Source organism: Panulirus ornatus, chromosome 10 (genome assembly GCF_036320965.1).
Source record: "Panulirus ornatus isolate Po-2019 chromosome 10, ASM3632096v1, whole genome shotgun sequence".
In the NCBI taxonomy this organism is placed as follows: domain Eukaryota; kingdom Metazoa; phylum Arthropoda; class Malacostraca; order Decapoda; family Palinuridae; genus Panulirus; species Panulirus ornatus.
Window position 1 is genome coordinate 53,970,821 of NC_092233.1, and position 26,442 is coordinate 53,997,262.

The following is a 26,442-nucleotide window of genomic DNA, read 5'->3' on the forward strand; positions in this document are numbered from 1 at the left end:
CTCTCTCTCTCTCTCTCTCTCTCTCTCTCTCTCTCTCTCTACAGGTACTATTTTGGTCACTGTTCTCATGAGCTGTCTACATGTGTCCATGCCTCCAAGGCTTGGACAGAAGGGAAGTGCCTGGCAGCAGTGCCCCTAAGTTTTTGAGTGGAAACCAGCCATTTGAGGATTGACCATTATGATGCCTCGTTCCTCCCTTGAGCAGCTAAGCTGTGGAATTCTCTTCCTATCATTTTTCCTTTTTCCTATAATTTCTCTTTTATGTGAGGACTATAAACACCTGCAGAGCCCCAATTCATTTCCACTCTTGTTTTCTCTCTATTTCTTTGATCTTAGATGGCCTTTTGCTTGGGTCATGTCAGTCACCTATAGATGAAAAGAAAACATTGTTTGCCTGATGATCCTTGAAAATTTGAAAGTTTCATTACCTGAGAACTTTCCCGCACCATGCAGTTGCCTTCTCACTTGGCATAATCAAGACATAGATAGATGGGAGGAAGAGACTGGTTATATGAGTTTCAAGCAGTAGTTCCATGCAAGTGATCTTTTGTTAAGGACATATGATGGAATCACATGAATGTTGTTGTTGAGATTATGCCTGTTATACCCAAAGAGAGCAGGGCTCTCTTGTTTACCTTGGTTAATGGTTGACTCCTGTTAGGTAGAAAGGGAGAGCAATATGAGCAAGAGATAAGGAGGAGGAAAATAAGGAGGACTGAGATAAAAGAATAAGAAGGCAAGGAGAGAACATAGGTGGGATTAAACAATTGTGAGGACTGAAAAAGGGAGAGGAAGTGAGGTAGGGCAAAAGTCAGATGGATAAGAAAAAAATGGAATCAGTTACATGGGGGAGTAGTGTTGAGAAAGAGACAATGGATTGGTAGTTAACAAATGCCTCTTATGGTCTGGATGTATCCTCCATTTATGTGTGTAGATTTAGAAAATTGAATGATATTTGGTTGGAATTGAAAATATATGGGGTAGATGGCGGAATCAACAGAAATGACCAGAAGGCAAATGCAACAATAATGAAAAATAAGAAAGCAACTAAAATCTTGCACTGGAATAAAAAGCTCTTATTCAAAAAGAGCTTCTAATTCCTTCCCTAGAGATCATCTTTCTTCCTGATTCCTTCCAGTTTTTTCCCTCCTTAGTCTTCAACCTCTTTCCTAATCCTTTGCCCTGATTTACAAGTCTTTATTATTCATTAGAATATTGTACAAGTTAGCAAGTGAAAGTTGAATTTTGAAGGAAATAATGAAAGCAATTATTTAATCTTCTTTTTCTCTAGATATATTTTTTCTATAAACAATTTATAGACATTACATTTAGTTTATGCCTGACTTTATATTATTCTGTATTACTTTCCCACCGTAGATTATTTATGAAAATTATTCAGTCAAATCGATATTAGATAGTTTATTTTTCCTGGTATACATTCTTTTCCTTACTTTTGTTGCATTAATGTTTATGTTGTTTGATTTTGCTGGTTTTTGATATTTTCAAGATCTTTCTTCCTTCTAACATGTGATCTCAGTTCCATGCGAGACCTGTGGGTGAAGGCACTGACCACACATGCTAAAACAGTGAGAGAATTACTTGATCTTCCCAGTGATACCCAGTTCAAGACCCTCAGGGAACCTCTGACACCCTCAAAGATCATCAAGAAAGGTGAGTCTGTTTCAAGAAAGGTGAGTCTGTTTAAGGAATTGTTCTAGCTCTCCTCAGTAAATTTATGTGGTCAGTTGTACTCATCTGTTTGTATATCACATCATAGATGCAGTCCCATTACAAGTTTCATTATGATTATATTTACTCCTGTGTTCTTCACATGATATGGTAATAGATTCAACTGTGATGTTGTATATTCAGTGAACTGATCTTTTCTTTGAGATTCAAAATAGTTCATTTGAAATCTTTTACCATAAACCCAGATATTTATGTAATGCAATTGTTTATTTGTTTCTCTTATGGTTTTGTTTTGACTTTCTTTCAGCTGGATATAAATTTAACTCACCTGTATCACAGAAACCAGTTCGCTTTTGTGTTCACAATGAGGAAGAGCTGGCCAAGTGCCAAGACCTGGAGATGGCAGCACAGGCCTATGGTGTAGGTGCAGGTGTAGGCCTGGGTTGCCCTCAGGGTAGCAATGTCTCTGACTGTTACTCTGATATGTATTTTGGTAATGCTGATATCGTCACATTAGATGGTGGTGACGTCTACCAAGCGACAAAGTAAGTAATCTAGATGAATTTTTAAGCGGATTTTTTTTTCTTGAGAGAGAGAGAAATGTTAAGGTATTTCTGAAGGACTTTTTCACTGATTTTATTTATTAACTTTTCTTGTGAGGGGGGCTATATCTGAAAGTTGCTTTCCTGAGTCAGAATGATAATTTCTGATAGTTGCTCCAACCAATCTAAAGTTGATGTTTGAGGAAACTAAGTGTGAGAATTTCTGCCTGAAGCAACACCTTATGCTTGCCACCCCTTCCTTTTGTTAATTCATCCTTTCGTTGTGGGTTTGCCTTGGGTACCACATGACAAATACACTCTACAATTGTCTAATAGATGTTCAGATATTTTTTCTGAAGGAATATTGTCATCCTTCTTCTTAAGCATATGTGATAAATGTTATACAGGTACACCACCGATTTTCCGGCAACTGATGGTTCGGCACCTCCTTTAGCCCAGGCAAAATTATGTGAGGGAACTTGAAATTACCACAGCCACCAGACTAGTTTACTGGGCAGCTACAGATGGCATTGTGTGTAGGGCACGCTTATTTACATTCTTTATGCTGCACTTGGTGGTGATACCACAATTCTGTGAGATTCTTAGCTCATTTTGCTTAAACTTAACCCTAGCTATGGCTTCCAAGACATATAAGAGTGTCAGTTGTGGTGTCAAACATAAACTATCCAAGATAAAGTAGAACTGTTGAAAAAATGGACCTGTGATGTTTAGGTGCATAAGCTGTGTGACATCTACAGTATTGGTTCATCGACTGTTTATGGTATAAAGAAGCAGAGGGAGACAATATCGAAATTCTATGCAGACAGTGATTCCAAGAAGCAAATGACGATTAGAAAAACTATGATTTGAGTGATGATGGAATGGTTTTGACAGCGTCAGAATGGTGGAGTGGACTTGTCAGGTAGCATGATAATGGGCCAGGCTAAGTTGTTCCATAAAGAGCTTAAATTACAACATGAGCATGACTATAGTAAAGGATGGATTCAAAGATTCAAGAAGCGTCATAGAATTTCCATGAATAAAGTGTGCAGAGAAAAGCAGTCTGCATACTACGAAGGGGCTGCTGAGTATGTGGACGAATTTGTGAAACTCGAAGCTGACAAGCACCTCAGTCCTGAGCAGGTATATAATGTATTTCATTTATTTATTCAATTTATATTTAATATTTGTTTGATTTAGATTCCTAGCAGTCCATGATATACTTTAGACACATGGGAGATGTATGATTAGTGGGTTAGAGGTGTGTTGATGAATTATTATCACCTGACCTCGGTTGGTCTGGCAAAATGGTTAATTCGGCAAGGCTTTGGAACCAAGAGTGCCAGAAAATCGGTTGTGTACCAGTACTACAGGTACAGTGTTTGATTCTCTTAAAGATGTAAATCATACAAAGAGCATTACTGTTTTTCCTCTACTTGCTGTGCTTTTGCAACATTTGAAGGATTTCATGCAAAAGATTTCTCATCCACATTTGTCATATAATTCCACTTTAGTTATGGTTCAAGTAACAAATTCAGAAAAATGCTTAATTATCCATAGCATCCCTCACAGCTGTATAGCAAAGATTTTACAGGTCTTGTTTAAGTGTTGACACATAATGTCCCTCAGTAAAACTTGCTGCACTTTCTTAAGGTTGAAACAGTAAGGGTTTTACTTTAACCTAAAAATATTATGATTGTAAATTCCTGTATTATTTATCAAATTACCCCATGTCAGTGGGGTATCTTGCATGTGCAAAAGTTTACTCTTGGATTTTTGGTAATATGTTTAAATTGTCAGCAATTATACAGTGCCTCATTTGTAGGGGAATTATAGTATTTCTGCAATGATTACAGTTTTTCATGGTAATGCATGTCCTCCAAATATCTCATATCATGACAAATAGTATACTCTCAAGTTTTCAGTTTCTAATGTACACACACAGATATATGCATGACAGCAGTTTCTGTTTCACCATTGATAGTTATATAACATATGGAGACTTGTAAAGGATTTTAGATGTATGATGAAGTTCCATGTGTTCTAAGGCTATTTGTACCCTTTTTGTTTCTTTCTTTGGCTTAGTCTATAGAGCTGATTTTAGTGTCTTCTTAGGTATTGCAACTTTTCTTTCTTTACAAGGTGTATGTAAAGCATCCTTTTTTTTCTGTATCAAACTTAATTTCTTTCATTTGTTCGTGTCTGTCCTGTAATTTCTTACATTTGTTCGTGTCTGTCCTGTACCTTGTCATTAGTTCTTTCATACATTCCAAGTGGCATCTGCCTCTACTTCATTTCAGTATCAACCCTTGTATCTTTTGGTATTTTGGAGATAATATTTTTTGTGGGCAAGAGCATAGTATATTGCAGTTGTTCTTGTCAGTTTGAAAGACTTAAACTTCTGTTTCTTGCAGGAAGGAGATGAATTATCCCATAATATTAGAGATTCTTCTCTTCTTGCATCCTCATCCCAAGTTACAGACTTTAATGCTTGCAATGTTTTTTTTTTTTAATGATTTCGAGGAAAAAAAAGCCATCAAGAACTGTTCCTTTTTTACTCATTTATAATACTACAGTGCTTGAAACAGGTGAATAAGATACTTTTTTGGGAGTGCTCTTAATTTTGTAGCCTTATTTCATTAGTTGGGAAGGTTAAAATTGTTTTTTAAATTCTCTTGTTTCATCAGCTTTGTATCCATCACCCTGAGGTTAGTTTGAAAAGTCTTTAGGTCCCATTATCTTGCCTCACTTATGTCTGAAAACTGGTAAATTTGGAGCACACTTGGGATGCAGTCCTTCAAGTCCACTCTATTTTGGGAAGTTTGGAACCTTATGGGAGAGGTCAACAGATTTCAATGCTGGAGTCGCATGATACAATCTTGGCCCTTCAACACTGTACCTTCTTGTTTTGGAAAAATTCATTGTAGTTCCTTTTGCATATGATTATGTGAGTAATTATCTCTGGGACTTGAGAACTTTTTTCCTTCACATCAACACATGGAATTAGTTGTATCAAGATTATTCCTTTATTACAGGTTAGATTCCTATGAAAGAGTATCTATTTTAAGATGGTTGCTGGTGGTCAAGTGCATTTTAGACCCATTAACATCCCAGTCTCTTTTTTTTTTTAACTCACTCTCGCACAGTTACTTGATCTCACTGTGTCAATCAGGTTCTTTCAGAGTGTTTTCAGGAAGTGGGTAGATGTTGTGTCCAGGTTGCAAAAAGTGGGCAGATGCTCTACCCAGGTCCACATCTCTTCCTTCAGGTGCAACCATAGGTCTGACAGCCTTCATATGGATTATTACTTTAAGAGTTTTACCATGGGAAGATCTCTTTGCCACTAAGTTTACTGCTCTCCTTTTAGTGTTTTTGCCTTCCAAGCTTTAGATATTGATACCTTCTCTGGTGAATGGACCTGGTGGGACACCTAAACTCTTTCCTTCATTGGCCTTATTATCACAAGTCCTTTGGGATTCAGTGACCCTGACAGCACCATATTGGAGGCACAGCCTTGTTTCCTCTTCATTCTTTTTCAGTTCCTCTACACTAACTCTCACCCTTTCACCATGACAGGTTTAAGAGCTCAGTCTGGGACACTACGTCTGGAATCTTTCTCCTCTGTATACCACCACCAGTAATGGTTTCCTCATTTTCGAAGGCCTAACAAAGTGCATCAGATCCTCCACAACCTACTAATATCAGTCACATCAAGAGTCCTTCAAAAATATCATGGGACCTGAAAGTCACTATCTCAGAACATTTACCTTCGATTCCTTGCTTTTGTCTTTCATGTCCAAAATTAAGCTGCAGTAACGTAACCTCCTACAAATACATAATGCAGGAAACATATTCTGTTGGAAGTTTGTTCTTCAGTCACCCCTAAGCTCTAGCTTTTCAACCCACTTAGTCCATAAGAAAGGTTTTAAATACATACGATACATATACTGAGGAAAATTTGTCCTTCAGTGACCCGAGCTCTAGTTTTCAACCTATTCAGTCCTGAAGGAAGGTTTTAGATATACAGTTCAATATCTTCAGATAAGATTGGAGAAATGTTGCTATAAGTCTAAAGAGATATTGCTGAATATGGATTACTCATCATAGTCGAGTGAGGAATGTCATGGTTCAGATTTTTAGTCCTCAGTCTCTCACTGAAGCTTAGTACTTTTGATTCAGGTACTGCCTTGGATGTTTTCTCTGGACCCTCTCAATCAAATCCAGTCTGAGGAGCTGTGCTAATACCAAGTCATCCATAATTCTCTATGTAATTGTTATTAGTTCTATGTGTGAAAGAAAGCCTTTGAAATGGATGAATAAGCCAAAGAGAGTTATCACTTTTTTTTTTATTCTTGACAGACTGAGCACCAGGTTATGGTCTGCTACTCCTCTGAAGTGAATATTTATTACTTCCTCATGTCTTATTCACTAAATACAGGTTGTTCTTTTTGTATCATATATACTTTCATTAATGTTAATGCTTGATGGCAAACATCTTCCTTTGAAATGAAATTTCAGTGGTCATGAGGTGAATGGAGTTTCCATTATTAATGATGGCAGAGTGGATATGCCTTAAAGGCTTCTGATCTCATAGAAAGGAAAATTAGTACTCAGACAGGAACTAGAAATCTGTTCAGGATTAGATTCTGGACATAGAGTTGCAGAGTTGCAGAAGGTTACAGATGAAATTGCTGTTGTATATTTCTGAAATGTTCTCTATTTTGCTGCATAGCATGGATAGACTGGTGGTTCCCTTTGATGGAGATTGTAGTAAGAATTGTTTTTCTTCTTTATGGAGGTTCTTGTCCTTTTAAACATTATTGTCAAGTGCTTTCATCAGTGTTCTTGTCAATATACTAAAACATTTGTTCCTTTGGTAATATGGATGATAAGTGCTAATGGACTTGCTCTTTTTTATCTTACATTTTCATTTTGTGGATTATATTCTATTTAAGGCATATATTGTATGTATATTGTATCAACTGTTAGTATGGATTATTTGCCATATGTTGATTACACATATTTGCTTTTGCATATAACTATGGGTAAAGCTCTGCACTTGACTTGGAAAGTCTGAAATGTAATGAAATGGTTTATTTTCCTAGATATTTTCATTTCATTTCATTTTGAGTAACGTAAGTGTAAGAGAGATGTGTGGAAATAAAAAGAGCGTGGTTGAGAGAGCAGAAGAGGGTGTTTTGAAGTGGTTTGGGCACATGGAGAGGATGAGTGAGGAAAGATTGACCAAGAGGATATATGTGTCAGAGGTGGAGGGAACAAGGAGAAGAGGGAGACCAAATTGGAGGTGGAAAGATGGAGTGAAAAAGATATTGTGTGATCGGGGCCTGAACATGCAGGAGGGTGAAAGGAGGGCAAGGAATAGAGTGAATTGGAGCGATGTGGTATACTGGGGTTGACGTGCTGTCAGTGGATTGAATCAAGGCATATGAAGCGTCTGGGGTAAGCTATGGAAAGCTGTGTAGGTATGTATATTTGCGTGTGTGGACGTATGTATATACATGTGTATGGGGGGGGTTGGGCCATTTCTTTCGTCTGTTTCCTTGCGCTACCTCGCAAACGCGGGAGACAGCGACAAAGTATAATAAAAAAAAAAAAAAGATATAAATATAATTTTCATTTCCACATCCAAGAAGTTTCTCACCTCCACATTACTGATCTTCTGGGAATTACATTCATGGTTATCTATGGAAACCCATGGTTAGTGGAGGACTGGTAGAGCAGATGTTGGCTGATGAAGAAGTGGGTAAAGTAGAAGTGTACTTTGTGTTGCATCTCTGTAGTACATGAAGTGGGTAAAATACTAACTTTCTCTAAGTAAGGATAAAACAGTTATTATCCATAAAGGATAACTGTTTATAACTTTTGATGTTGCTGTCTGCATATCTGGGAAAATTCTATTCTCCTTACAAGCAAGAAAGTTTTCCCCATGTTGATTTTGCTGGATGTAATGGCTGTACTGTATTTAAGTCATATTTCCTTTTGTTTATTCAAAATGACTGTGTTGATAAGAGGTTGTTGTTGCTTTATGATAAGTATGGCTGTCTTATTTTATTTTGGGGTGGAGATTCTCTCTGTATGTTTGAACTGTTTTACTCCTCCCATTTAAATTTGTTGGAAATTGGACATATGTTAATTATGTATTTTCACCACGCGGGGAAAATCTGCTTTCTTTAGGTAGCCAGCATTGTCCCTTTATGTGTGAATTGGCTCATCTGGGGATACATAATTCTTTCTCTTTATGCCCAGTTTTTGAATTTTTTTCTGTTTTTCCATTACATCACCCTCTCTTCTTTCATATTGTGAAATATACTTTCTGTATCTTTACTATACTTTCCTTTTAACTTCTTCCCATTTTAATCCCACTGCTTTCATGTACACTTTTCCCCCTCCACCTCTCTGTCATTTTGCTGTCCCCTCCTGCCACATTCCTCATGTGAGTTTCCTTATTGTTTCCCTTTCAGCTTTAGCTTAATAATATCATTTGGCATCAGTAATAGATCTCCTTTTATCTTCTGCTTCACCATATTATAAAGTAAGATTTTTGCAGTTTTGTTTCCTACCCTTCACCATATGTTTTATTCCCTTTGCACTTTTTAATCTGCATCCACTCACCTATGTTCTGCTACTTTCCCTTTTGTTTCTTCATATCTCTCCTCCTAGCAATACCTCTCCCTTTACCCTCTTTCATCTGACCCTGGCCTTATCCCATAGAGATTATGGATTTGACCGGGTGCTGAGCGAAGTTTATGATGTGAGAGCAGCATCACCAACATCTTCCTACTATGCTGTTGCTGTTGTAAGGGCTGACTCCAATATCACATCATTTATTCAACTAAAAGGCCTAAAGTCCTGCCACACTGGACTAGGCAAGACAGCAGGTAAGTTTTTAAGAGGGAGTTAAAGGTAGTAAGGGAGCTAGGAAGCTGAAAGAAAGGAGGGAGAAGGGAGTTGGTATAAAGCAAAGAAGTGGGATGAAAGATGAGATTGGAAAGGGGGCACAAGTTGTAGAGCTATAAAGGTAGCAAGAAAGGAGAGAGAAGAGGATTTGTGGAAAGCAGGCAAATGAGATGAAGGATGAGATTAGAATGGTGAGAACTGGAACGGAGATAAGAGGGAAAATATCACTAAGAGAGAGAGAGAGAGAGAGAGAGAGAGAGAGAGAGAGAGAGAGAGAGAGAGAGAGAGAGAGAGAGAGAGAGAGAGAGAGTTTACCTATCTGCCAGTACTTGTGCTGAGATTTTGCCAAGATGGCAGGGCTAAGGAGAGAGAGACATATGAAAGAAAAGTATTACAGTATGACATTTGAAAGGGGATGATGATGATGAAAACAAAGGAGAAATAGGAAGGAAAGTCTGAGGAGAGGAGGTTATGAGAGGACAAAATAATGGATGAAAGAAAAAAAAGAAGAGAAGTAAATGTTTAGGAAAAGAATGACAAAGGAAAGAGAAAATTATTAGAGAGAAGGGTAATATGGAAAAGGAAAAATAAGGGAGGAGTTGGCAAATATACATTTAGTATCCCATCTCCACTAATACTTCTATATCCCATAGGATGGAAGATGCCTGTAGCCACTCTCCTGGATTTAGGACACATCCAACCATTCCACTGCGACTTCGTCAGTGCAGCTGCAGAGTTCTTCAGTGGTGGGTCATGTGCTCCTGGGGCCAAGCTGTCTTCATACAACAAGCAGGGCAACTATATAGACCGCCTGTGTAGTCTGTGTGTTGGCGAGGGTGATGATCATTGTGCTAGGAGTAGTGATGAGCCTTTCTACTCTTATTCAGGTGCCTTCAGGTGTCTGGTGCAAGGTGGTGGTGATGTGGCCTTTGTGAAGCACACCACTGTCCCACATAATACTGGTAGGTAATGGAATGTTGCAGAACTCATAATAGTACATGTAGTTTTTGATCCTTGTTATGAAAGAATTGATAACAGCCTTGATAGGTTGTTGTCTGAGGCAGGAAAAGGGATGTGATTTTAAGGAAATAAAAAGGATGGATGACAACATTGGAAGGTAAGGTTCAAGGGAAGATGAGAGAATGATATCTATAAGTAAAGGAAAGGGAAAAAGATAATGATCCTAGTGTATACAAGTATGGTAAGCATATAATAAGGGAAAACTGGTGCTAACAATTATTGGTAAAAAGTGAGGGAGGAAAGAACAGCATTAGAGGATAAAGTGTATACTGACAGAGGTAGATGAAATCAAGGGAAGAAGAAAATAGAGAATGCCATGAATATATTGAGAGTCAAGAAGTATGAAAAGAGATAATATCATGATAGGTAAGAGTTACAGGTAAGTTGAAGTGTGAATGTGAATGGAGAAAATTTTGATGAAATGGGGTGTTTTAGATACCTTGGAGTTGACATAGCAGCAAATGCCCAGTTTGGTAGGAGTTACAGCTACTGTGGAAAGTAAAGAAGCTTGAAATTGGGCAAAGTATTGAGTTTCAGCACTTTGGGGGGATACTCTGGTTTTACTGAAGTAGCCAAGTGTCACCCTGCCTTCTTGTGGTGCCTTTGTTAGTACACCCCTTAGGTGTAGAACTAAAGGGGGAGTCTTTGCCCAGTTAGATCAGGACAATACTTTCAGATTTGGACAAAACCTGAAGTGCACTGTTACTTTTAGTTTTTGACAATATTGGAGCCTCGCTGCACCTGGGATCACTGCGCTGGAGTTGCCCTCTGCCAGTGACCTGTTAAGGGTTAGGCACAAAAGGCTAAGAAGTGGCACTGGAGTGTACCAGTTATACCGAGGGTTAAAAGAAATGAGCAGTTGAGGGTGAATGCGCTGAATGTAAATGGGACGATTTGGGAGAGCAAAAGGAGGGAGACTGTGGAGAGGTTTAAAAGTTGTAGTGTGGATGTGCTAGGGATTGGGGAAACCCATATCCTCGAGCAGGGTGAATGGAGTGAAAATGGAAATGATGAATGCAGGTTATGGGAGGTCAGGGAAGGAGATGTGGTATGGATGGGAATGAGCGGAAATTACTTGGGAAGAGGAAAAGAAGGATGTGGAATTCTTCTGTCACAAAGAGTATGATAGGATTTTACAGAACATGGATGGAATGGACCAAGAATAGTGTGGGTGAAAGGAAAGATTGGAATTGTGAAGTATGGGAGGACAGGGAAGGAGATGTGGTATGGATGGGAATGAATGAAAATTACTGGGGAAGAGGAAAAGAAGGATGTGGAATTCTTCTATCACCAAGAGTATGGGAGGATGTTACAGAACATGGATGGAATGGACCAAGAATAGTGTGGATGAAAGGAAAGATTGGGATTTTGAAGTATGGGAGGACAGGGAAGGAGATGTGGTATGGATGGGAATGAGTGAAAATTACTGGGGAAGAGGAAAAGAAGGATGTGGAATTCTTCTATCACCAAGAGTATGGGAGGATGTTACAGAACATGGATGGAATGGACCAAGAATAGTGTGGGTGAAAGGAAAAATTGGGATTGTGAAGTATGCATTGGTTTGTGTATATACACCTGTGAATGTGAAGACTGTACAAGCCAAGGATAAATGATGCTTTTCTGGAGAAATTTGAATGACTGTATGAATGGTTTTGAGAATGAGAGAAACATGGTTATATTGGATGATATGAATGTGAAAATGGGATGTGATGAAATTGGTGAGATAGTTAGTAAATGAGGAGTGCCTGATGTAAATGAGAATGGAAGCTATCTTGTGGATATTTGTGGTGAGAGGGGTTTATTCCTTGTGATCACCTTTTTTTCAGTGCAAGATGATCCACAGATATATATTGATGAGGAATGATGGAAGAGAAGAGCAAAAGAAAAGATTGAGAAAGGCTGTTCTTGTGGGATGAGGATCAAAGATAAGTGGAGGTATGGTATAAGGAAGAATGGAGAGGTAAAATTGTTGGCAAGTGAGAACATGGATCAGGAAAAATACATGGAGAGTCATGAAAGGAAGGTAAGTGAAAGCTTAGATGGAAGTGCAGTGAATGTAGGAATGCAGTCATATGTGAATGAGGTGTTAAGAATGTTTAGAGAAATGCTCTTAAAGGTTGTAGAATCAGTAGTTGGATACAAGGTAGTGAGATACAGGAATGAAAAGGGCAATGCATGGAGAGCAGAAGAGATTAGAAATGCTGTGGAAGAGAAGAAAAGGGCATATGGTTAATTGCTCAATAGGAATGTACCAGTGGAAGTTCAGCAAAGATAGAGGGAAGAATACAAAATATGTAGGCAGTGTTAAGAAGCTGATAGAGGAAAGCAAAGAAAGAGTAGATGAAGATTTTGGAAGAAAATTAAGTGAAAAGTTTCAGGATAATAAGAAACTGTTCTGGAAGGAGGTGAAAAAGGAAAGAGGTGGATGTAAGAGTGGAAATGTTGATGTTAGAAGTAAGGAAGGGGAAATGCTAAATCAAGAGGAGTAAGTGAAAGGAAGATGGAAAGAGTATTTTGAAGAACTGATGATTGTGGGAGAAGGTGAGGCAGCAGTTGTTTCATGCATGGGTTTGGAGGAGGGAAGGAAGAGGATATAAGTGCAGGGGCCTGTAGAAAACAGGGAGGTAAAAAAGGCAATTGTGAACCTGTTAGTAGGAAAGGCACCTAGAGTGGATGGGATTATGGCTGAAATGCTGAAGTAAAGAGGAGAAAGTGTGATAGAGGATGCATCTTTTGTCTATTGTAGCATGGAAACAGACAGTTGTGATTATGCTATAATTGTTCTTTTATTCAAAGGAAAAGGTCCTAAGGATGTATGTAGCAATTATAGGGGAATAAGTCTGTTCAGTATAACAGGGAAAATTGTATGCAAGAATATTAATTGAGAGATTGTTGGAAATGACTGAATGTGGAATAAGTGAAGAGCAAGGGGGTTTTAGGAAAGGTAAGGGATGTGTGAATCGTATTTTTGTTGTGAAGATGACCATGGAAAAGTATTCAGCGAAAGCAAAGAAGTCGAATGTAGCTTTTATGGATCTGGAGAAAGTGTATGACAGAGTTGAGTGGAATGCTTTGTGGGATGTTTTAAGGATATATGGCATAGGGGGAAAACTGTTGCATGGTGTAAAAGCCTTCTATAGAGGAGCAAATGCATAAGTAAGAGTGGACGAAAAGCTGAGTGAAAGTTTTAGAATACATATAGGTGTGAGGCAGAGCTCTGTGATGTCACCTTGGCTTTCTGATATATGTGAATGTATGTGAGAAATACTTAGAAAAGCAAATGGATTTGTATGTAGCATTTATGGATCTGGAGAAGGCATATGATAGAGTTGACAGAGATGCTCTGTGGAAAGTATTAAGAATATATGGTGTAGGAGGGAAGTTGTTAGAAGAAGGGAAAAGTTTTTATCGAGGATGTAAGGCTTGTGTACGAGTAGGGAGAGAGGAAAGTGATTGGTTCTCAGTGAATGTTGTTTTGTGGCAGGAGTGCGTGATGTCTCCATGGTTGTTTAATTTGTTTATGGATGGGTTTGTTAGGGAGGTGAATGCAAGAGTTTTGGAAAGAGGGGTGAGTATGCAGTCTGTTGTGGATGAGAGAGCTTGGGAAGTGAGTCAGTTGTTGTTCGCTGATGATACAGTGCTGGTGGCTGATTCATGTGAGAAACTGCAGAAGCTGGTGACTGAGTTTGGTGAAGTGTATGAAAGAAGAAAGCTGGAGTAAATGTGAATAAGAGCAAGGTTATTAGGTACAGTAGGATTGAGGGACAAGTCAATTGGGAGGTAAGTTTGAATAGAGAAAAAGTGGAGGAAGTGAAGTGTTTAGATATCTGGGAGTGGATTTGGCAGTGGATGGAACCATGGAAGGGGAAGTGAATCATAGGGTGGGGGAGGGGGCAAAAGTTCTGGGAGTGTTTAAAAATGTGTGGAAGTTGAGAATGTTGTCTTGGAAAGCAAAAATGGGTATGTTTGAAGGAATAGTGGTTCCAGCAATGTGAAATGGTTGCAAGGCGTGGGCTATAGATAGAGTTGTGCGGAGGAGTGTGGATGTGCTGGAAATGAGATGTTTGAGGACAATATGTGGTGTGGGATGGTTTGATTGAGTAAGAAATGAAAGGGTAAGAGAGATGTGTGGTAATAAAAAGAGTGTGGTCGAGACAGCAGAGGAGGGTGTTTTGAAATGGTTTGGTCACATGGTGGGAATGAGTGAGGAAAGATTGACAGAGAGGATATATGTGTCAGAGGTGGAGGGAACAAGGAGAAGTGGGAGACAATATTGACCAAATTGGAGGTGGAAAGATGGAATGAAAAAGATTTTGAGTGATCGGGGCCTGAATGTGCCAGAGGGTGAAAGGCGTGCAAGGAATAGAGTGAATTGGAACAATGTGGTATACCGGGGTCGACGTGCTGTCGATGGATTGAATCAGGGCGTGTGAAGTGTCTGGGGTAAACCATGGAAAGTTTTGAGGGAATATCCTCACCTGGCCCCCTTCTCTGTTCTTTCTTTTGGAAAATTAAAAAAAAAAGATAAGGGAGGATTTCCAGCCCCCATTCCCTCCCCTTTTAGCCGCCTTCTATGACACGCAGGGAATATGCGTGAGGTATTCTTTCTCCCCTATCCTGAGGGATATATATATATATTTTTTTTTTTTTTTGCTTTGTCGCTGTCTCCCGCGTTTGCGAGGTAGCGCAAGGAAACAGACGAAAGAAATGGCCCAACCCACCCCCATACACATGTATATACATACTTCCACACACGCAAATATACATACCTACACAGCTTTCCATGGTTTACCCCAGACGCTTCACATGCCTTGATTCAATCCACTGACAGCACGTCAACCCCGGTATACCACATCGCTCCAATTCACTCTATTCCTTGCCCTCCTTTCACCCTCCTGCATGTTCAGGCCCCTGATCACACAAAATCTTTTTCACTCCATCTTTCCACCTCCAATTTGGTCTCCCTCTTCTCCTCGTTCCCTCCACCTCCGACACATATATCCTCTTGGTCAATCTTTCCTCACTCATTCTCTCCATGTGCCCAAACCACTTCAAAACACCCTCTTCTGCTCTTTCAACCACGCTCTTTTTATTTCTACACATCTCTCTTACCCTTACGTTACTTACTTGATCAAACCACCTCACACCACACATTGTCCTCAAACATCTCATTTCCAGCACATCCATCCTCCTGCGCACAACTCTATCCATAGCCCACGCCTCGCAACCATACAACATTGTTGGAACCACTATTCCTTCAAACATACCCATTTTTGCTTTCCGAGATAATGTTCTCGACTTCCACACATTCTTCAAGGCTCCCAGAATTTTCGCCCCCTCCCCCACCCTATGATCCACTTCCGCTTCCATGGTTCCATCCGCTGCCAGATCCACTCCCAGATATCTAAAACACTTCACTTCCTCCAGTTTTTCTCCATTCAAACTCACCTCCCAATTGACTTGACCCTCAACCCTACTGTACCTAATAACCTTGCTCTTATTCACATTTACTCTTAACTTTCTTCTTTCACACACTTTACCAAACTCAGTCACCAGCTTCTGCAGTTTCTCACATGAATCAGCCACCAGCGCTGTATCATCAGCGAACAACAACTGACTCACTTCCCAAGCTCTCTCATCCCCAACAGACTTCATACTTGCCCCTCTTTCCAAAACTCTTGCATTCACCTCCCTAACATTTTTTTTTTTTTTTTTTTTTTTTTTTTTTTCAAAAGAAGGAACAGAGAATTGTGCCAGGTGAGGGTATTCCCTCAAAGGCCCAGTCCTCTGTTCTTAACGCTACCTCGCTAATGCGGGAAATGGCGAATAGTTTGAAAGAAAAATTTTTCTTTCTTCTTTCATACTATTCGCCATTTCCCGCAATAGCGAGGTAGCCTTAAGAACAGAGAACTGGGCCATTCAGGGAATATCCTCACCTGACCCCATTCTCTGTTCCTTCTTTTTGGGAAAAAAAAAAAAAAAAACCGAGAGGGGAGGATTTCCAGCCCCCCTCTCCTTTCCCTTTTAGTCGCCTTCTACGACACGCAGGGAATATATATATATATATATATGTATATATATATATATATATATATATATATATATATATATATATATATATATATATATATATATATATTTCTTTCTTCTTTCATACTATTCGCCATTTCCCGCAATAGCGAGGTAGCCTTAAGAACAGAGGACTGGGCCTTTCAGGGAATATCCTCACCTGACCCCATTCTCTGTTCCTTCTTTTTGGGAAAAAAAAAAAAAAAAAACCGAGAGGGGAGGATTTCCAGCCCCCCTCTCCTTTCCCTTTTAGTCGCCTTCTACGACACGCAGGGAATATGTGGGAAGTATTCTTTCTCCCCTATCCCCAGGGATATATATATATATATATATATATATATATATATATATATATATATATATATATATATATATATATATATATATATATATATACATATATATATATATATACAAGTCTCCTTCCCAAGCTCACTTACTCTCACCACCCTCTTCACCCCAACATTCACTCTCCTTTTCTGAAAACCCATACAAATCTTCACCTTATCTTGTGGAGGCTAAGGTGAAGATTTGTATGGGTTTTCAGAAAAGAAGAGTGAATGTTGGGGTGAAGAGGGTGGTGAGAGTAAGTGAGCTTGGGAAGGAGACTTGTGTGAGGAAGTACCAGGAGAGACTGAGTAAAGAATGGAAAAAGGTGAGAACAATGGAAGTAAGGGGAGTGGGGGAGGAATGGAATGTATTTAGGGAATCAGTGATGGATTGCGCAAAAGATGCTTGTGGCATGAGAAGAGTGGGAGGTGGGTTGATTAGAAAGGGTAGTGAATGGTGGGATGAAGAAGTAAGATTATTAGTAAAAGAGAAGAGAGAGGCATTTGGACGATTTTTGCAGGGAAAAAATGCAATTGAGTGGGAGATGTATAAAAGAAAGAGACAGGAGGTCAAGAGAAAGGTGCAAGAGGTGAAAAAGAGGGCAAATGAGAGTTGGGGTGAGAGAGTATCATTAAATTTTAGGGAGAATAAAAAGATGTTCTGGAAGGAGGTAAATAAAGTGCGTAAGACAAGGGAGCAAATGGGAACTTCAGTGAAGGGCACAAATGGGGAGGTGATAACAAGTAGTGGTGATGTGAGAAGGAGATGGAGTGAGTATTTTGAAGGTTTGTTAAATGTGTTTGATGATAGAGTGGCAGATATAGGGTGTTTTGGTCGAGGTGGTGTGCAAAGTGAGAGGGTTAGGGAAAATGATTTGGTAAACAGAGAAGAGGTAGTAAAGCTTTGCGGAAGATGAAAGCCGGCAAGGCAGCAGGTTTGGATGGTATTGCAGTGGAATTTATTAAAAAAGGGGGTGACTGTATTGTTGACTGGTTGGTAAGGTTATTTAATGTATGTATGACTCATGGTGAGGTGCCTGAGGATTGGCAGAATGCGTGCATAGTGCGATTGTGCAAAGGCAAAGGGGATAAGAGTGAGTGCTCAAATTACAGAGGTATAAGTTTGTTGAGTATTCCTGGTAAATTATATGGGAGGGTATTGATTGAGAGGGTGAAGGCATGTACAGAGCATCAGATTGGGGAAGAGCAGTGTGGTTTCAGAAGTGGTAGAGTATGTGTGGATCAGGTGTTTGCTTTGAAGAATGTATGTGAGAAATACTTAGAAAAGCAAATGGATTTGTATGTAGCATTTATGGATCTGGAGAAGGCATATGATAGAGTTGATAGAGATGCTCTGTGGAAGGTATTAAGAATATATGGTGTGGGAGGCAAGTTGTTAGAAGCAGTGAAAAGTTTTTATCGAGGATGTAAGGCATGTGTACGTGTAGGAAGAGAGGAAAGTGATTGGTTCTCAGTGAATGTAGGTTTGCGGCAGGGGTGTGTGATGTTTCCATGGCTGTTTAATTTGTTTATGGATGGGGTTGTTAGGGAGGTGAATGCAAGAGTTTTGGAAAGAGGGGCAAGTATGAAGTCTGTTGGGATGAGAGAGCTTGGGAAGTGAGTCAGTTGTTGTTCGCTGATGATACAGCGCTGGTGGCTGATTCATGTGAGAAACTACAGAAGCTGGTGACTGAGTTTGGTAAAGTGTGTGAAAGAAGAAAGTTAAGAGTAAATGTGAATAAGAGCAAGGTTATTAGGTACAGTAGGGTTGAGGGTCAAGTCAATTGGGAGGTAAGTTTGAATGGAGCAAAACTGGAGGAAGTAAAGTGTTTTAGATATCTGGGAGTGGATCTGGCAGCAGATGGAACCATGGAAGCGGAAGTGGATCATAGGGTGGGGGAGGGGACGAAAATCCTGGGAGCCTTGAAGAATGTGTGGAAGTCGAGAACATTATCTCGGAAAGCAAAAATGGGTATGTTTGAAGGAATAGTGGTTCCAACAATGTTGTATGGTTGCGAGGCGTGGGCTATGGATAGAGTTGTGCGCAGGAGGATGGATGTGCTGGAAATGAGATGTTTGAGGACAATGTGTGGTGTGAGGTGGTTTGATCGAGTAAGTAACGTAAGGGTAAGAGAGATGTGTGGAAATAAAAAGAGCGTGGTTGAGAGAGCAGAAGAGGGTGTTTTGAAATGGTTTGGTCACATGGAGAGAATGAGTGAGGAAAGATTGACCAAGAGGATATATGTGTTGGAGGTGGAGGGAACGAGGAGAAGTGGGAGACCAAATTGGAGGTGGAAAGATGGAGTGAAAAAGATTTTGTGTAATCGGGGCCTGAACATGCAGGAGGGTGAAAGGAGGGCAAGGAATAGAGTGAATTGGATCGATGTGGTATACTGGGGTTGACGTGCTGTCAGTGGATTGAATCAGGGCATGTGACGCGTCTGGGGTAAACCATGGAAAGCTGTGTAGGTATGTATATTTGCGTGTGTGGACGTATGTATATACATGTGTATGGGGGTGGGTTGGGCCATTTCTTTCGTCTGTTTCCTTGCGCTACCTCGCAAATGCGGGAGACAGCGACAAAGCAAAAAAAAAATATATATATATATATATATATATATATATATATATATTTTTTTTTTTTTTTTATACTTTGTCGCTGTTTGCTTTGAAGAATGTATGTGAGAAATACTTAGAAAAGCAAATGGATTTGTATGTAGCATTTATGGATCTGGAGAAGGCATATGATAGAGTTGATAGAGATGCTCTGTGGAAGGTATTAAGAATATATATATATATATATCCCTGGGGATAGGGGAGAAAGAATACTTCCCACGTATTCCCTGCGTGTCGTAGAAGGCGACTAAAAGGGGAGGGAGCGGGGGGCTGGAAATCCTCCCCTCTCGTTTTTTTTTTTAGTTTTCCAAAAGAAGGAACAGAGAATTGGGCCAGGTGAGGGTATTCCCTCAAGGCCCAGTCCTCTGTTCTTAACGCTACCTCGCTAATGCGGGAAATGGCGAATAGTTTGAAAGAAAAGAAAGAATATATATATATATATATATATATATATATATATGAATGAGTGTGTTAGTGGTTTTGATGCACGAGACCGGGTTATAGTGTTGGGTGATTTGAATGCAAAGGTGAGTAATGTGGCAGTTGAGGGAATAATTGGTATACATGGGGTGTTCAGTGTTGTAAATGGAAATGGTGAAGAGCTTGTAGATTTATGTGCTGAAAAAGGACTGATGATTGGGAATACCTGGTTTAAAAAGCGAGATATACATAAGTATACGTATGTAAGTAGGAGAGATGGCCAGAGAGCGTTATTGGATTACGTGTTAATTGACAGGCGCGCGAAAGAGAGACTTTTGGATGTTAATGTGCTGAGAGGTGCAACTGGAGGGATGTCTGATCATTATCTTGTGGAGGCTAAGGTGAAGATTTGTATGGGTTTCCAGAAAAGAAGAGTGAATGTTGGGGTGAAGAGGGTGGTGAGAGTAAGTGAGCTTGGGAAGGAGACCTGTGTGAGGAAGTACCAGGAGAGACTGAGTACAGAATGGAAAAAGGTGAGAACAATGGAAGTAAGGGGAGTGGGGGAGGAATGGGATGTATTTAGGGAATCAGTGATGGATTGCGCAAAAGATGCTTGTGGCATGAGAAGAGTGGGAGGTGGGTTGATTAGAAAGGGTAGTGAATGGTGGGATGAAGAAGTAAGAGTATTAGTGAAAGAGAAGAGAGAGGCATTTGGACGATTTTTGCAGGGAAAAGATGAAATTGAGTGGGAGACGTATAAAAGAAAGAGACAGGAGGTCAAGAGAAAGGTGCAAGAGGTGAAAAAAAGGGCAAATGAGAGTTGGGGTGAGAGAGTATCATTAAATTTTAGGGAGAATAAAAAGATGTTCTGGAAGGAGGTAAATAAAGTGCATAAGACAAGGGAGCAAATGGGAACTTGAGTGAAGGGCACAAATGGGGAGGTGATAACAAGTAGTGGTGATGTGAGAAGGAGATGGAGTGAGTATTTTGAAGGTTTGTTGAATGTGTTTGATGATAGAGTGGCAGATATAGGGTGTTTTGGTCGAGGTGGTGTGCAAAGTGCGAGGGTTAGGGAAAATGATTTGGTAAACAGAGAAGATGTAGTGAAAGCTTTGCGGAAGATGAAAGCCAGCAAGGCAGCAGGTTTGGATGGTATTGCAGTGGAATTTATTAAAAAAGGGAGTGACTGTATTGTTGACTGGTTGGTAAGGTTATTTAATGTATGTATGACTCATGGTGAGGTGCCTGAGGATTGGCGGAATGCGTGCATAGTGCCATTGTACAAAGGCAAATGGGATAAGAGTGAGTGCTCAAATTACAGAGGTATAAGTTTGTTGAGTATTCCTGGCAAATTATATGGGTGGGTATTGATTGAGAGGGTGAAGGCATGTACAGAGCATCAGATTGGGGAAGAGCAGTGTGGTTTCAGAAGTGGTAGAGGATGTGTGGATCAGGTGTTTGCTTTGAAGAATGTATGTGAGAAATACTTAGAAAAGCAAATGGATTTGTATGTAGCATTTATGGATCTGGAGAAGGCATATGATAGAGTTGATAGAGATGCTCTGTGGAAGGTATTAAGAATATATGGTGTGGGAGGCAAGTTGTTAGAAGCAGTGAAAAGTTTTTATCGAGGATGTAAGGCATGTGTACGTGTAGGAAGAGAGGAAAGTGATTGGTTCTCAGTGAATGTAGGTTTGCGGCAGGGGTGTGTGATGTCTCCATGGTTGTTTAATTTGTTTATGGATGGGGTTGTTAGGGAGGTGAATGCAAGAGTTTTGGAAAGAGGGGCAAGTATGAAGTCTGTTGGGGATGAGAGAGCTTGGGAAGTGAGTCAGTTGCTGTTCGCTGATGATACAGCGCTGGTGGCTGATTCATGTGAGAAACTGCAGAAGCTGGTGACTGAGTTTGGTAAAGTGTGTGAAAGAAGAAAGTTAAGAGTAAATGTGAATAAGAGCAAGGTTATTAGGTACAGTAGGGGTGAGGGTCAAGTCAATTGGGAGGTTAGTTTGAATGGAGAAAAACTGGAGGAAGTAAAGTGTTTTAGATATCTGAGAGTGGATCTGGCAGCAGATGGAAACATGGAAGCGGAAGTGGATCATAGGGTGGGGGAGGGGGCGAAAATTCTGGGAGCCTTGAAGAATGTGTGGAAGTCAAGAGCATTATCTCGGAAAGCAAAAATGGGTATGTTTGAAGGAATAGTGGTTCCAACAATGTTGTATGGTTGCGAGGCGTGGGCTATGGATAGAGTTGTGCGCAGGAGGATGGATGTGCTGGAAATGAGATGTTTGAGGACAATGTGTGGTGTGAGGTGGTTTGATCGAGTAAGTAACGTAAGGGTAAGAGAGATGTGTAGAAATAAAAAGAGCGTGGTTGAGAGAGCAGAAGAGGGTGTTTTGAAGTGGTTTGGGCACATGGAGAGAATGAGTGAGGAAAGATTGACCAAGAGGATATATGTGTCGGAGGTGGAGGGAACGAGGAGAAGAGGGAGACCAAATTGGAGGTGGAAAGATGGAGTGAAAAAGATTTTGTGTGATCGGGGCCTGAACATGCAGGAGGGTGAAAGGAGGGCAAGGAATAGAGTGAATTGGAGCGATGTGGTATACCGGGGTTGACGTGCTGTCAATGGATTGAATCAAGGCATGTGAAGCGTCTGGGGTAAACCATGGAAAGCTGTGTAGGTATGTATATTTGCGTGTGTGGACGTGTATGTATATACATGTGTATGGGGGGGGGTTGGGCCATTTCTTTCGTATGTTTCCTTGTGCCACCTCGCAAATGCGGGAGACAGCGACAAAGTATAATAAGAAAAAAATAACATATATATATATATATATATGTGTGTGTGTGTGTGTGTGTGTGTGTGTGTCTGTATGTATATGTATGCATTCATTGAAATGTACAGGTATGTATATGTGCATGTGTGCGCGTTTATGTATATACATGTGTATGTGGGTGGGTTGGAACATTCTTTCGTCTGTTTCCCTGTGCTACCTCACTGATGTGGGAGACAGCGAGTAAGTTTAACAATAAAGTATAACAATATATCTATATATATATATATATATATATATATATATATATATATATATATATATCGCTGCAGATAGGGGAGAAAGAATTCTTCCCACGCATTCCCGCATTTCTTAGAAGGCGACTAAAGGGGTTGGGAGCGGGGGGGCTAGAAATCCTCCCCTTCTTGTATTTTAACTTTCTAGAAGGGGAAACAGAAGGGGTGTTTAAGTGTGTGTGGATGTAACCAAGATGAGAAAAAAAGGAGAGATATGTAGTACGTTTCAGGAAAAAACCTGGATGTTTTGGCTCTGAGTGAAACGAAGCTCAAGGGTAAAGGAGAAGAGTTGTTTGGGAATGTTTTGGGAGTAAAGTTAGGGGTTGGTGAGAGGACAAGAGCAAAGCTTTGAAGGGGTAGCACTACTCCTGAAACATGAGTTTTGGGAGTATGTGATAGCGTGTAAGAAAGTAAACTCTAGATTGATATGGGTAAAACTGAAAGTAGATGGAGAGAGATGAGTGATTATTGGAGCTTATGCACCTGGGCATGAGAAGAAAGATCATGAGAGGCAAGTGTTTTGGGAGCAGCTGAGTGAGTTTGTTAGCAATTTTGATGCACGAGACCGGATTATAGTGATGGATGATTTGAATGTAGAGGTGAGTAATGTGACAGTTGATGGAATAATTGGTATACATTGGGTGTTCAGTGTTAGAAATGGAAATGGTGAAGAGTTTGCAGATTTGTGTGCAGAAGAAGAATTGGTGATTGGGAATACCTGTTTTAAAAAGAGACATATACATAAGTATACGCATGTAAGTAGGGGAGATGGCCAGAGAGCATAATAGGATTGTGTTAATTCATAGGCATGTTAAAGAGAGACTTTTGGATGTTAATGTGCTGAGAGGTGCACCTGCGGGGATGTCTGATCATTATCTTGTGGAGGTGAAGGTGAAGATTTGTAGAGGTTTTCAGAAAAGGATAGAGAATGTTGGGGTGAAGAGAGTAGTGAGGGTAAGTGAGTTTGAGAAGGTTATTTGTGTGAGGAAGTACCAGGAGAGACTGAGTGCAGAATGGAAAAAGTTGAGAGCAAAGGATGTAAGGAGAGTGGGGGAGGAATGGGATTTATTTAGGGAACCAGTGATGGCTTCTGCAAAAGATGTTTGTGGTATGAGAAGCATGGGAGGTGGGCAGATTAGAAAGGGTAGTGAATGGTGGGATGAAGAAGTAAGATTATTAGTGAAAGAGAAGAGAGAGGCATTTGGATGAGTTTTGCAGGGAAATAGTGGAAATGACTGGGAGATGTATAAAAGAAAGAGGTAGGAGGTCAAGAGAAAGGTGCAAGAGGTGAAAAAGAGGGCAAATGAGAGTTGGAGTGAGAGAGTATCATTAGATTTTAGGGAGAATAAAAAGATTTTTTGGAGGGAGGTAAATAAGGTGCGTAAGACAAGAGAACAAATGGGAACATCGGTGAAGGGGTTTAATGGGGAGGTAATAACAAGTAGTGGTGATGTGAGAAGGAGATGGAGTGAGTATTTTGAAGGTCTGTTGAATGTGCTAGATGATAGTGTGGCAGATATAAGGTGTTTTGGTCAAGGTGGTGTGCGAAGTGAGAGGGTTAGGGAGAATGATTTGGTAAACAGAGAAAAGATAGTAAAAGCTTTGAGGAAGATGAAAGCTGGCAAGGCAGCGGGTTTGGATGTTATTGCAGTGGATTTTGATAAGAAAGGGGGTGTGGGCCATTGTATAAAGGCAAAGGGGATAAAGGTGAGTGCTTAAATTATAGAGGTATAAGTTTATTGAATATTTATGGTAAATTATATGGGAGGGTATTAATTCAGAGCGTGAAAGCATGCACAGAGCATCAGATTGGGGAAGAGCAGTGTGGTTTCATAAGTGGTAGAGGATGTGTGGATCAGGTGTTTGCTTTAAAGAATATATGTGATAAATACTTAGAAATGCAAATGGATTTGTATAAATCATTTATGGATCTGGAGAAGGCATATGATAGAATTGATAGAGATGCTCTTTGGAAGGTATTAATGATATATATGTGGGAGGAAAGTTGTTAGTTTATATCGAGGATGTAACGCATGTGTATGAGTAGAAAGAGAGGAAAGTGTTTGTTTCTCAGTGAATGTCGGTTTGCGTCAAGGGTGCGTGATGTCTCCGTGGATGTTTAATTTGTTTATGGATGGAGTTGTTAGAGAGGTGAGTGCAGGAGTTTTGGAGAGAGGGGCAAGTATGCAGTCTGCTGTGGATGAGAGGGCTTGGGAAGTGAGTCAGTTGTATTTTCGCTGATGATACAGTGCTGGTGGCTGATTCGAGTGAGAAACTGCAGAAGCTGGTGACTGAGTTTGGTAAAGTGTGTGAAAGAAGAAAGGTAAGAGTAAATGTGAATAAGAGCAAGGTTATTAGGTAGAGTAGGGTTGAGGGACAAGTCGAATGGGAGGTAAGTTTGAATGAAAAGAAACTGAAGTGAAGTGTTTTTCAGATATCTGGGAGTGGATTTGGTAGTGGATGGAACCATGGAAATGGAAGGGAATCATAGGGTGGGGGAGGGGGCAAAAGTTCTTGGAGCGTTGAAAAATGTGTGGAAGTCGAGAACGTTATCATGGAGAGAAAAAATTGGTATGTTTGAAGGAATAGTGGTTCCAACAATGTTATATTGGTTGCGAGACGTGGGCTATAGATAGAGTTGTGCGCAGGAGGGTGGATGTGCTGGAAATGAGATGTTTGAGGACAATATGTGGTGTGAGGTGGTTTGATCGAGTAAGTAATGAAAGGGTAAGAGAGTTGTGTGGTAATAAATGGAGTGTGGTTGAGAGAGCAGAAGAGGGTGTTTGAAATGGTTTGGTCATGTGGAAAGAATGAGTGAGGAAAGATTGACAAAGAGGATATATGTGTCAGAGGTGGAGGGAACGAGAAGTGGGAGACCAAATTGGATGCAGAAAGATGGAGTGAAAAAGATTTTGAGTGATTGGGGCCTAATGTGCCGGGGGGTTAAAAGGCGTGAAGGGGAATAGATGAATTGAAAAATTTGGGTATGGGGGGTCGACGTGCTGTCGAGGGGATTGAATCAGGGCGGGGGAAGTGCCCGGGGGAAAAACCAGGGGAAATTTTTGGAGGGAAATCCTCACCTGGCCCCCTTCTCTTTTTCTTTTTTTGGAAAAAATTAAAAAAAAAAAGATAAGGGGGGTTTTTTCCCAAAGCCCCCTTTCCCTCCCCTTTTAGCCGCCTTCTATACACGCGGGGGAATATGCGGAGAAATTCTTTCTCCCCATCCTGAGGGATTTTTTTAAATATATTTTTTTTTTTTTTTTGCTTTGTCGCGGTCCCCCGGGGTTTGGAGGGTAGCGAAAGGGGGAAAACAGACGAAAAAAAGGGCCCAACCCACCCCCATACACATGTATATACATACTTCCACACACTCAAATATACATACCTACACAGCTTTCCATGGTTAACCCAGAACGCTTCACATGCTTGATTCAAGCCACTGACAGCAACGACAACCCCGGTATACCACATCGCTCCGCTCACAATTCACTCTATTCCTTGCCCTCCATTCACCCTCACGGCTTTTCAGGCCACCGATCACACAAAAAAATCTTTTTCACTCCAGCTTTCCACCTCCAATTTGGTCTCCCTCAATTCTCCTCGTTCCCTCCACCTCGACACATATATCCTCTGGTCAATCATTCCTCACTCATTCTCCCCCATGTGCCCAAACCACTTCTAAACACTCGTTCTGCTCTTTCAACCACGCTCTTTTTATTTCCACACATCTCTCTTACCCTTAACGTTTACTTACTTGATCAAACCACCTCAC

At 40.3% G+C, this 26,442-nt stretch overlaps 1 protein-coding gene across 1 annotated transcript in view; it reads left to right on the forward strand.

Annotated features, from left to right (window-relative positions):
• LOC139750955 (uncharacterized) overlaps positions 1-26,442 on the forward strand; it is a 247,202-nt gene that overhangs the window by 81,922 nt on the left and 138,838 nt on the right. Inside the window, exons 9-12 of the mRNA XM_071665896.1 lie at positions 1,538-1,671; positions 1,997-2,234; positions 8,964-9,130; positions 9,803-10,111. Of these exons, the coding sequence (XP_071521997.1) occupies positions 1,538-1,671; positions 1,997-2,234; positions 8,964-9,130; positions 9,803-10,111 (848 nt within the window). The remainder of the gene's footprint in view (positions 1-1,537; positions 1,672-1,996; positions 2,235-8,963; positions 9,131-9,802; positions 10,112-26,442) is intronic.